Source organism: Chinchilla lanigera, unplaced genomic scaffold (genome assembly GCF_000276665.1).
Source record: "Chinchilla lanigera isolate Chin_1 unplaced genomic scaffold, ChiLan1.0 scaffold00010, whole genome shotgun sequence".
NCBI lineage: Eukaryota > Metazoa > Chordata > Mammalia > Rodentia > Chinchillidae > Chinchilla > Chinchilla lanigera.
Window position 1 is genome coordinate 11,601,158 of NW_004955411.1, and position 13,141 is coordinate 11,614,298.

The window sequence follows — 13,141 nt, forward strand, 5'->3', positions numbered from 1 at the left end:
GAAAACCTAAAACACTCACATATACATATTTAATTCTTGAAGTATCTCTGCAATGCTGAAATGACTTCTGCAGAAATCTGAAGGAGCAAGAAGCCCCTGCCCCTTGCTCTTGACCTCCTGAATCAAGACTGTTTCTTGACGTATTTTGTGCTGTTTGGATGGATCCAAGCTACCCAGTCTGGCATCCTGGAGAGAAGCAATTGGAGGCCTTCTGTGCAGAAAGTGTGATCAGGGAACCAGGGAAGGAATAGGAATGTATATTCGTTTTTTTGTTTGTTTGTTTGTTTTTCTTCTGGTACCAGGAATTGAACTCATGACCTTGCACTTGCCTGGCAGGCGCTGTGCCGCTGAGCTAAATCCCCAGTCCCAGGAATGTATATTTTATTCAAGTTACTCAAGAACTTTTATGAAGGTGCAAGACACTAATGTCAGAGGGTCCACAAAACTGTTCAGTGGGAGATGGATGTAACTCCATGTTTACTGCCAGCAACAAAAGCTTTGTGTGAAATCTTGAGTGTGTGGAAAGGATGGGTGGAGGGAGGGAGGGAAAGGCAGTACTTGCCTGTTCTTTCATGCTTCCGCTTCCCTAGACTTAAGTCCCCTTGAGCTTTGGTGACCCCATCACTCAGATGTATATTTATTTGATGGTTCATTTTTCTGTACCAGGGTGCTTCCTTCCTTCCCTACTTCTAATCATTTAATAACATACATTCTGACTCTTCCATTCCCTTTTTATTTCCCTGGGAAAATACAATGAATAAAGACTCATTGGTATAAAAATTCAAAGCAGAAGCAGAAAAACCAGTGAGGAGACCCAAGAAGTGGTCCAAGCTGGTGATGATCCTACAATAGTATTTCCAGGTAGTCATGGTCAGTTTTGCAGATGAGGAAAATGGGGCTGAAATTATGGCCTAAAGATACAGGAAATGGAGGCAGAGCAAAGATGAAGGCCCTGGCCTTCTGACTTCCATCCAGTGTCTTGTTCCTATGTGGCATGGAGTTCTTAATACCTCCTTCAGAGATTGGCTTTATCTTGCTCTGCCATTTCTTTCTGAACCGTGCCCCTGAACACTCCTCGGCTTTTGTCACAGTTCTTTTCTGCTAGAGGAAGTGCTTATAGGTGAGGATACTGTTTCTTAAGTTTGTATTGTTAATTTTCATTTCCTGAGGAAATTTATTTTATCTTTGAGGGAAAGAGCTTCATGTTCAAATAATTAAAAGGCCAAAGATGATACTGTGGTAATGGTTTTATATTATTCCTGTGCAGGCTTTGGAAGGGGGGCTCAATACTTGCTTAAAGGTCACCTTTCCTTATAATTTGTGTCTTTTCCAAATCAGGATTGGCATATTCTTTTCTGCCTTTGGAGGAGTGATTTGTCTGAGTGGGCCTCAGAGTCACACTCTGGTTTCCGACACTGGCAGGCATTTCTGGATCTGAGCACCCATCCTTTGCACAGTATATGCTGAGGGATTGAAATCTTTTTCTGTGGGGTCCAGGTCTGGGGATGGGGAAGAAGGGATGAGGGGAAGGAGACACTCATGATTGGGGAAGAAAGATTGCGATGATTTTGCTTTAGCTATTCTGGGAGTTATGCTCTACAGGGAGTTGTGGATGACCCTGACCCACAGTGACACAGGAGAAGCGCACTTCAGAAAGTTCTTGTAGGGTGAGTGCAGTGGTGGTGACTGCTTGATGTATCTTAGTTTTTGGCTGGTGTTTCACTTAGACTTCCCCCTGTATTACTGCTATTTGTCTACTTGTCCCTTTCCTCATTGTAGAGGAAGGCGTGTGGGGCCCTGGTCTGTGTTTCATGGGTCTCTGCCCACCCTGCAGAGGGCAGTCTTGCACACAGCAGCTACCCAGTAATTGGACTCAGGTTGTGTTGACTTTTCTCTTGGAATCCCTGCTTCCCAGTGCCTTCGAAAGAAGTCTGAATTTTGTAGTCCAAAATAATCACCATTAACAAAGATTATACCTGGGAAATCCTGAAAATATGACAAACCTAAGGGGTAAGCAGTGGGCATAAGGGGTCCTTTACTGAGGATCCTGTTTCATGATGCAGCTTTGGCTCTCCATGTCTCTTTGCTTCACTCCATTTTGTTATACTTCGGCTGTGCATCTTTAATGATACATAATAGGTGTGTGCTGAGTTAGTTCATTGTTTACACTGATTTACTTATTTTCCATAAATGATTTACATACTCACACAGGTATGTGTGGTATGGCTGAAGTTGTACCCTTAGACATTGTGGAACACTTTCTCCCTCTTTCTCTTTTTTCTATCATTAGTTATTGAAAATTGGTTACATGCCATGCACTGAGGCAAATTCACAAAAAAGATATAGTATCTGATTTCAAACACATTGCAGGCTAGTGAGGGGATAAAAGATAATGACCACATGGTGGGAGGTGTTGGCAGGTGCTGAGAACCTCTACCTAACCTGGGGAGTAGGAGCCCCTTGAGGCTTTTGTTCCTGAATTCCTAAATGTCACAATTGATTAGAGTAAGTGCAGTTGTGTATGAATTAACAGGTTTGCGCTTGCCTTTCTCCATTTGTGCAGGGTGGAGATGTCTGCCCAGAGGTTAATTTCTAACAGAACCTTCCAGCAATCTGTATCCAATTCCGATTACACCTGGGAGTATGAGTATTATGAGATTGGACCGGTTTCCTTCGAAGGACTGAAGGCTCATAAATGTAAGTCTTCCACAGTTCCCCACTGTGAGTAGTTCAGTGATTACTACCCTGGAACCTTCCCTCTCCTTATTGAACTCTTTTATCTCTAAAGCCTCACAAAACACCTCTTCCTCACAGACTAATTGCTCAGAGGTGGTAGTATGTGGGGGCCTTGGTGATTCTGATGGATGAAAAACTTAAAAGATTTCTTTAGTGAGACAATGTGAATCAGTATCAATCTCAGACAGTGTTTTTTTTTAGCATTGTTTTTAACTGTCCTAGCTCCCACAAACTATGAATGTTTGAACTACCAAAACTATGTGCAAAAATAGAATCCAGAATTATTATTTGAAGAATCTTCTTTTGTAAAACACACTGAATAGCATCATTTAAATCCAGTTGGTTTTCTAGACCTGTGGAAAACAGTTTGTATGGATTCATAATAACAGACAAGCATAGCTAGCCACCATTCCTAATTCCATGTTATAGGCATTAATTCTCTTTCATGTGATTGGAGTGATTAATGATACAGCATAGGACAAGGCATATAATTCTGTGAAATATTATTATTCAGCTCCTGTCCTCCTGATGCTGCCTGCAAAAGGCTCTGTGTTTTTTGAAGAGAGAGGCAGGAATTATTGTCCACTGTCTTGGCTGTCCTATAAACACTGCTGAGATGTTTGGTTGTTTTATACTGAGTATCTATAGCACGGCACAAATTTCATAATTGTCCAAACAGATGGGATACACTGGGAAGTAGAAAAAGGATTAGAATTAGAGATATGAATGTAGCAATGGAAGTGCTTTTGTTCCTTTAGTTATTTCTTGGTTGTTTCCACCCTGCCTTGGCATTCATGATCCCTTGTACCCGTTTGCTTCTCCCATTTGTTTCAGGTGGGGCTTTCTATTTTTGCTCCTTAAGCAAAAGACCTTAACTAAATCAAAGTAGGCACCCTGGCTCCCTGCTGAATCACGTAGTTAACCTTCCAAACTTCTCACCATTGGCACAATGAACAGCATCCTAGAACAGGAAGGACATGTCCTTTTCACCCCAAGGTGCAGAACTGCTGAGTCACTTAGCCAAACCTCTAGACTCCCCAAGTTGACACAATGTATCAACCATAACAATCCTTTACTGATGCCTTCTTAGTATTTAAGGGAAGAAAAAGCACATGAAACCATTAGGATATGCTGTCACTGAAGGAAGGCTCTTGTGGTCTGTGTGTGAAATCATCCTAAATTCACTTATGTAATCTGTTCTTCTTCTGGGACAATCTTGAGGTAAGGATGCTTGCTTATTATAAATAATAGTGGAAATCAAAACGACAAAGCAAATTTGCCATTTATTTCCCAGTAATGTGACCTTTTGCATTAACTTTATGTTTTTGGCTGATTTGATCCTGTCTCTTTTCCTTAAATTAGGGGCATACACGACAGGTCTGCTGTTACAGTTTTGGTTGCTGCATTTCCTGAAACAACTGGGAAAAATATTTTGTGAGAATATTATATTGTAGAAGTGATTATAGCTTTTAAAAAGTCATGTAAAATGCAGACACTGCTGTGATACATTATATACTTACTTTAAAAACTATACTACTAATGAGGGCTGCTTTGGTTTTGACATTCCCATCAAGAGAATACTAAAATGCCCAAGGTAGTTGTCTTGGTTACTTTTCTGTCATTGGTGAGACAAAATACCCAATGCCCAAAATTAAAGAGAGAAAAGTTTATTTAGCTCAGTTTGTGGAAGTTTCAGTCCATAATCAGCTGACTCCAAGGCAGAGTGCCACATGGCAGAGGAGCAACAGTTCATGGCAGCAGAAGACAGCAAAAGGTACAAGAGCAAAAGGGGAAGAGCATGAGAAAAGACTCTCCCCCACTTATACTGTATGCAGGCTTCTCGCCCTAGGGCTGGTATAGCACTCATACCTATAATTCTGATACAGGAAAACAGAAACTCCCAACCTGAAACGATATCTGGATGAATTTGTGTTCTCTAAAATTGAGGAATGAATTTTAGGAAAAACGGAGATTAAGAGCAGAATACATTTAATGAGGGAAAGGGAGCTTCTGTCCAAGGGAGGGACAGAAGGGGGCCTGAGTGGGTTGCCAAGGACCTTGTCCTTCTCAGAGATTTTATAGAGCAAAACCATGAGGTGAGGCGGGCCACCTCCATAGGGAAAATGGGAAATTACAAGGCAGGCATGAGGTGGGACAAAACTATGGTCAGCCAATAAGATTACAAGTGTTTGGTGAAATTGATTTAATTGGGATCAAATGGGGAAGCCAGTAGCAAGTGGGTATGAATACAGAACAGGGGCTTTTCCTGTAGGGGGTTGGACTAGTGACTCTTCCTGGATTTTTCAAGGTGATTGCTACCTATTTAGAATATCAATCCATGATATTCATCCCTAGAGAGGTATGTGGGTGCATTTGTTTAATCCTTTGTCTTGAGGTCTGGTCCACAGCAAATACACCTTTATTTGCAAGGTATCTTGTCTTCCATACTGGCTCCTTCGAGGGCCTGGTCCTGGCTGACTGCCTATAATATTTCTATCCAACTCAGCTGCCTTTAACAATCCCATCATTGAGCCATGAATCAATCACAAACTCTAGAAGCCTGCCCCCACGACTACATGAGGCTTTGGGGGGACATCTAGATGCAAACTGTAACGTTCCACCCCTGCCCCCCTCAAAGACTCATGTACATCCATTTATACAAAAGGCATGTAGTCCATCTTTAAGAGTTGCCAAAATTCTAACAGTTTCAGCATTGCTAAAAACTCCAAGTCCCAAGTCCCCTCCAAGATCTAAAGCAAACTCTTTACTGTGATCAACTGTACAAATGAAAATTTAAACACTTCCAACATTCAGTGGCACAAGATAAGCAGCATTCCAAAAGGTACAAATAGGGGGATACAAAGCATTGGGACTAAATCAAGTTCAAAATCCAGCAGGGCAACATTAAGTCCTGTAGTTCCATGTGGAACATCCAAAGCAATCTGTGGTAAATTGTGAGCTCCAAAGGGCTTACATGATTCTGCCTCTATGGTTGTAGTTCCCACAGCTTCTCTCTTTGGCCCACTTTGCTCCCTCCTTGCAGGTTTTCTCACATGATCCATGTTCCTGGCTTCTCCAAACTTTTAGGGTCTCCATTGCACCTTTGGCTTCACCCATACAGCTTCACACACTGTCCTCTCAGGGGCACACTGCCTGGCCTCCCAGGCCTTCTGAAATTGGGGTGGAAGCTTTCTTAACCCCACAACTATTGCATTCTTCATGCACCTAAAACCAGCGCCATGCGGATGATGCCCAGGTCTGCTTCCAGCAGGAACGGTAGCCAGGCTTTCTTTTTTCTTGGCTGTAGGAGTCAAGTGACTGGATTGCTGAGCACTCTGAATCCAGTTCTGAGGAACAAATTCTCTATGCTGCCGCCACTCCGAAATCTGGTGCAGCCACCACCATTTTGGAACCTAGTGTGGTAGCTGCCATTCTGAAACATGATGCTCTACAGCTTTTTCCTCAAAGCAAAGTCTTTCATTTTTGCAGTTTTGAGGCTACAAAAGGTGGAGACTTGCTGCATCTTGTGATGTCCTTAGGCCATTTTTTTATTTTCCTGTTCCTTTTCAGCAATCAGGATCTTCTCTGCTCTATGTTTGCAGTTCAAAGCTTTACTGGAGTTTTTTCTGGCCAAACTCACAATGTTTTAAATAATCCTGCTGGGCTCTCTGCTCTTGATTCACAACATAAATCTGGCCAAAGCCCCTATCCATGCCTCAACATTCAACTGCCTTGAAATTTCTTCTGCCAGATTAGTCCGCCACCCTTAATCTTAGTCTCAGGAAAAATCTCTGGACAAGACCAAAAGGCAGACAAACTTTTTGCCAAGTCATAACACACATCGTCTGGAGTCCCACAGCCAACGTGGTCCTTCTTTCCAGCAGAAACCTCACAAGCCCAGTCTTTACCAGCTGGATTTCCATCAGCCTTCTGGTCTTCTGAGCTCTAACCAGATTCTCCCACACAGAACAGCTGAAGGCATTCCAGCTCTATTCTTTCAGGCAACATCTCTGAACCTTTCCAAACTCTTCCCACGAGCCATTTCCAAAGGCTCTTGAACCACATGGTCAGTTTCAGTCAAAGCAATGACCCCAGTTCTCTGGTATAAAATTCTGTCTTAGTTACTTTTCTCTCATTGCTGAGACAAAACACCAGATACCCAAAATTAAGGAAGGAAAGGTTTATTTAGCTCACAGTTTGTGAAGGTTTTAATCCATAATCAGCTGGCTCCAAGGCAGGGTGGCATGGCACAGGAGCAACAGTTCACAGCAGCAGAAGACAGCAAAATCTACAAGAGCAAAACAGAGGAGCATGAGAGAAGACTCTTTCTGTCCCTTGTGTTACATAGAAGCTATCTACCCCAGGATGGGTATAGCACTTACACCTATAATCCCAGCATTGGACCATGAACCAATCACAAACTCTAGAAGCCTGCCCCATGACTGCATGAGACTTTGGGGGGACATCTAGATACAAACGATAACAGTATTACTTACTGTTCTGATGTCTCAAAACTGATATAAGTAGATGTTCTTAGTGTCAAGAACCTCACAATATCAGACCTAGAGAAGAACAAAAAATAAAACCCCCAGATATACAGGAAAGTGAAAAAATTAAGTCCACCATTGTAATGTGTACATTGGTACAATCTCTTCCATTTTAAAAATCCATTATTCTAACCCTTCAAGTATGGCATATTATTTTGCTGAGGAAGATATAAAACTGGTTAGCTGAAGTTTCAAAAGAAGAGAAGAATATTTCAAAGAGAAGCATTAATTAAAAATAGGAATAACTGTAACAGTTATTGTCATTACCCTATCTGGCCATACTTGGGAACAATAGCTACATCTTTAGTTAAAGTAGGTTCCTCTGTCTACTAAAATGAAAGTTTCTGTACTTTTGAAGTTTTTCTCCTGAGAAACAGCCTTCTGTAGTCATTGTGAATTCATCTCTTGTCCTCGGTTTTGAATCAAGTGTTAAACCTTATGCTATATTAGAAGTGGGTGTATATCTGACATACACTTGAAAGCAGCAGAATGGATATCCATTCATTCCTTCAATGCATTTATTGAGCACATATCTTATGCAATACTCTTTTAAGCACTGGAGATATAACAGTGAACTGAAAAGATAAACGTACCTTCTTTATATGGAGCTTGTATTCTAATGAGAGAGGTAGATAACAGATTAGCTAAATAGACTATGTCAGATGGTGACCAGGCTTAGAGAATGAGAATGTGGGGTAAGGAGATAAACATATAAATAGTGCAGCTATGTAAAGACCTTATTGAAAAGGAGAAATTTGAGAAAAGACCTGAAGAAAGTGTGAGATTAATCCATAAAACATCTGAGGGAAAGACACCCCAGAGAAAGCTCTATAGGGTGATCTGGCATATTCAAGGAATAACATAGAGGCCAGCATGGTGCCAGCAGAGTAAATAAAAGGCAAGCAACAGTAGGAGAGGTCAGCAAGGTCTGGGGACCAGGGTAAGGGGGCTTTAAGGTCATGCTAAGAACTTTGGCTTTCAGAATGAGAAGTCATTTAGAAGTTTGGAACAGAAGAATAGCCTCTGTCTGAGGTTTCAGTAGGATCATTCTGCAACTGAGGAATGAAAGTGATGACATCAGAAGCAGACCCAGTCAGGAGGCTGTTATCATAGTTCTCACAGCTAGTGATGGTGGCTTAGCAAGGGGGAGGTAACAGAGCAGTGAGAAGTGCATAAAATTTAGACATGTTTAAAAGTTACATCTGACAAGATTTGTCAGTGAAGTGGGAGTGGGCACAAGAGAAAGAAAAGGGTCAGAGATGCTTCAGAGATTTGTGGTCAGAGTAACTGGCAGGATGGAATTGCTATTGATTGAGATGGGGAAGAGAAAGGAAGAAGCAGGCTTTAGAAAGGAACATCAGGAGCTCGGTTTAGTACCTGTTAATTTAAGGTACCTATCAGCTATCCAAGAAGGAATAGGGAGAGCTGTGAGGTGAAAAGGTCCCAAGTGTCCCCGCTTTCTGTTGCTATTGCAAAACATCTGAGATAAACTTCAAAAGAGGAGGGGCCAGGGATATACCTCAGCGGCACAAACGCCTGCCTGCTGAGTGCAAGGTCCTGAGTTTGATCCCTGATACCAAAAAAAAAAAAAAAAAGAAGAACATATGAAAAGAGGAAAGGTTTGTTTTGGCTCATTGTTTAAGAGGCTTTTAGTCCTTGGCCACTGGTTCTGTTGTCTTTAGGCCTGTAGAAAGGCAGTAGCGCATCATGATGGGAAATACGCGTTGGAAGAGACTGCTTACTTCATGGAAGCCAAAAAGAAAAAAAAGAAGGAGGGGCCAGAGTCTGTATATTCCTTCAAGAATATGCCACCTTTGGTCTCACTAGGCTCCACCTCCTAAAGGTTGTACCATCTCCCAGTAGCAGCACAGGCTGTTGACCAAGTGTTTAGCACTTGGTCTTTGGGGTCATTTCAGATCCAAACCATGCTATTCCCTCTTAACTTCCAAAGACTCATGCTGATGAAACATGAATTTAGCTTATCTCAAGTCCCCAAAGTCTCAACAGCTCTAGTATACTCCAAAGTCCAATTTCAAAGTCTTCTCTGAGACTCAAGGCAAACTCCGAGCTGTGAGCTCCTGTAAAAACCAGAAAACAAGTTACATACTTCCAAAACACTATGGTACAGAGTAAATATTCCCATTCCAGAAGGGAAGGAATAAGGAAAGAGAATGAAAACATTGGGCCAAACAGACTGAAACAGGGCAGGGCAAACATTAAATTCTGTAGCTTCATATCATTTGTCTCAAGGCTGAGACAAAATACCTGACACTGACGTTAAAGGAGGAAAGGTTTATTTCACTTACAGTTTATAGAGGTTTCAGTCCATAATTGGCTGGCTCTAAGGCTGGGTGGCATGGGAGAGGGTCACTCATTCATGGCAGTGGAGGACAGCAAAAGCAACAGTGGAAAGGAAGAGAGAGAGAGAAGCCTATTTCTGTCTTTTATATTGTATCCAGTCTACTGGGATTAGGGCAGTGCCAGTCCAATCAGTGGACTGCTCCAGCAATCACTCATCCTTAATCCCAGCACCTGTAATTCTAGCATTGAATCATGAATCAGTCACATATTCTAGATTCAGCTACCTCTGACAAAGCCCCATCTAAAAGTGCATGAGGTTTCTGGGGATATCTAGTCACAAACTGTAACATCTGGCATCTAGAGCACATGGAAGTGCCAGGTGAGCTGCAAAGAGATTAGGTACCCCCACCTCAACAGTCTTCCCGGCTGCAGCCCACCTGACCTCTTTCTTCACCTAGCTGTGTTTACTGGCTTTGGTTTTCCTCAGCAGATGTTCCATGTCCTTAGCATCTCTAACTTTGTGGGGTCTTCATGGAAGCTCTGGTTTTATTCTCACAGCTTCATTCATCATAATCTCAGGGGCTGTTTATAGCAACTCTAATTCTACCACACACTGCCTGGTCTCTAAGGATTTCTATTGGAAATCTTGTTGGAAGTCTCCATGACCCCTCAACTCTTGCATTCTTCATGCCTGCAAACTAGCATCATGTGAACAATGCCAGAGTCTGCCACTGGCTCAAGTAGTAGCCAGCCTGCTTTCACCATGGCAGTAACAGCCTATGAGTACCTAGATGTCTGAACATGGAGAATAATGTCCCAGGGAAACAATTTCCTGTGTGGCATTATACAAGAAAAGTGCCCTGTGGCTGTCTTCTCAAATAAAAATCTTTGAGCCTACAATGGGTATGGTCTTGCTAATTCCTGAGATGCACTCAAAGCATCTTTCTTCCTTTCCTGGTGAAAGCATGTGGCTTCTTTTTAATAGTGCAAATCTTTTTGGCAATTGTACTATCCTTAGCTCCAAAGTGAGCAGTGTCTTCTGCCATGCATTTCCCAGCATGGTGTACTGTCTTGTCACATGCTCCAAGGCACTTGGTCCAAATGACCATGGACTGACACCTCTGATACTGTGAACCAAAATAAATCTTGCTTCCTTTTAGGTTGTTTATGTCAGATATTTTGTCATAATTATGGAAAACTAACCCAAAAAATCAGCATCTTGAAATGGGATTGTTGTGACTATACTTGATAGTATGGTTCAGAAGCCTTTGGGAGTGGTTTGTGGGAGGAGTTTGGAGGAGTAGGCAAAAAAAAAAAAAAAAAGTGCATAGGATGTTATAACTAGAGCTTGCTGGACCATTTTGATGGGCACTCACACCAGAATGCTGCTATGAATGTGCTGCTATGCTGATGTAGTTTGAGACAAAAATCAGGAATTGTGAATTCTATTAAGAATTGGACTAGAGGCCATTTGTATTAGATTTTGCAAAGAACTTTACATTCTGTCCATGCTCTGACATTTTATGGAAGGTAGAGTTTAAGGATAATGGAGCACATTATCTGGTGAAGGAAATATCAAGTCAGCATAACATTAAGTCTCTGGCATGGATATTGCTGGCTGCTTCTAGTCAGATTTACAGTGAGAATCAGGTGTGAAAAAACAGAGGAAAAAGATTGGAAAACTTTGCAGTTTTGCAAGAAAAAGAAAACATTTAAAGAGCTCACCCTTGCAAAGGCTTGGAGTAAGATATGTCACTGGGACAAATGTAAGAACATCACTTGAGAGAGAAGTGGAGGCTCTGTGCCTGGAATTCACACCACGGAACTGGTCCTACACTTTAGGAGCAGAAGTCTTTACAGACAGAGCTGGATCTAGTGCCTTGAGCCCTTCCTTTCAAAGGATACATTAACCCTGTTTTTCTTACAACCATGAAATAGAAGGTCATAATTTATTCCTAGGAGGAGGAAGGAGAGAGAATGGCATAGGGTAATTGCTGTAGTCCTACCTTAGAATGGAAAAGATAAAACTTAAAGAAAAAGAGCACATCAGCTTTCAGCTATCTCCTTTCACTCCATTCATTAGAGGTCAGGTTAATGGGAGATATTTCATTATGATACATTCCATTTGGAATTTTTCTAAGCAACTTGTTCTACTGCCTTACTTTGTAGTTGGTCTCCAAGTAGCTCGGTGTCTAGACAGAACAGTGTAGGGCTGTGTGAAAGTCGTGGCTGTGGTACGATCCACCAAAAAGGTTTCTCTTGACTTCCTGAGCCCTCTGGTCTCACTGGAGCCTCACTGGAGCCTCACTCTGTGTACACCTCTATTTTGACTTCTTCCCCGTAGGGGGTACTTTTGGGAAGATCAGTACCTCTGCCTGAAACTTGGCATGTAAATAAAATTGCAAGGGATTTTAGCTATTCCTGATATGAAATAGGGATTTTTACTGTTCCCTGTAAGGTCTCAGGGTAAGAAAGTGTCCTGAGGTGGGGCCATGTGGCAGGTGACATGGTTGAGGGAAAACTCATAACAATAATTTGAAAAGGCAGAATTTATTTGTAGAGGAATACAAAGTAAAGCTACTTAGGGCACACTGTCATGGAAAATGTAGATTTTCAAGGAAACATTTGCAAATGCTATTGGGTAAGGGCAACTCCTTCAAATGACCCTCTTCCTCCCTGCCTCCGTTTCCCCCACTTGGGCCTCTCATGGCTTCTCTGAGGGTATCTCTAGCCTACATTATTGTGCATTTTGATCAGGTCCCTGGAGCACAAGAGGGAAGAAGGGTGGAGACTTGGCCAAGTCAAAGGCATCCTCTTCTGTCTCTGGCCATCAACCCAGCATTTGCAGTGGGAAAGCAGTTCTCCTGAGAATACCTTCCTAGTATGCAGATTGGAAAAATGCTAGGCATCATGACAAGACTATGCTATAAACTGAGGACTTAAATATAACATCGGTGTATAACTTTAGAATTTGCTTTTGGTATGCAGCAGTTGATAAAGTACAGTATGTAGAACTGTTACCTGAATGGTGTTTTTCATAGCATAGATAATTGAGATTTTATTGCCCTGTGTTAGTTGGACTGAGTTCATATTTTTTGTTGCTTTTCTTTATGCCTCATTTTCACTATATTAAAAGGCAAAGTCTATAATTGCTACTCCCTTGGCATTTATGGTTAAGGCCCTAGGAAATGCACATTAATTTTGGATCCAGAGTTGTTAATAAATGTTGTTAGTCTGTAGGTAATAATATGGACAGTAAAAGTATGAATTATGCAGAAGAAATTGCTAATCTGATTTTTTCACTTAAGAAAAAGTGGTATATATGGATAGTTTAATCAGAATAATATTTTGCATTTAAGCACGTTTGCTGTATAAGCTCTTGTTATTTATTTTTTAACATCCTAATCATTCTCACTGTATTCTCACATAGGTAAACATTTTAGTAGAGATCAGAAAATGCATGAGGCAGAAGGATTGTTGCAAGTTCAAGACCATCCTGGTCTACAAGTGGCTCAAGGCCAGCCTGAACTGCATAGTGAGACCCTGTCTCAAAAAAA

General features: G+C 41.6%; 1 protein-coding gene across 4 annotated transcripts in view; it reads left to right on the forward strand.

Annotated features, from left to right (window-relative positions):
* The window catches only part of Mrap2 (melanocortin 2 receptor accessory protein 2), a 46,558-nt gene that overhangs the window by 18,841 nt on the left and 14,576 nt on the right, over positions 1-13,141 (forward strand). For all 4 annotated transcript variants that reach the window (XM_013510708.1, XM_005377696.1, XM_005377694.2 and 1 more), the window contains exon 3: positions 2,564-2,697. In XM_013510708.1, the coding sequence (XP_013366162.1) occupies positions 2,571-2,697 (127 nt within the window). In that variant the 5' untranslated portion in view covers positions 2,564-2,570. The remainder of the gene's footprint in view (positions 1-2,563; positions 2,698-13,141) is intronic.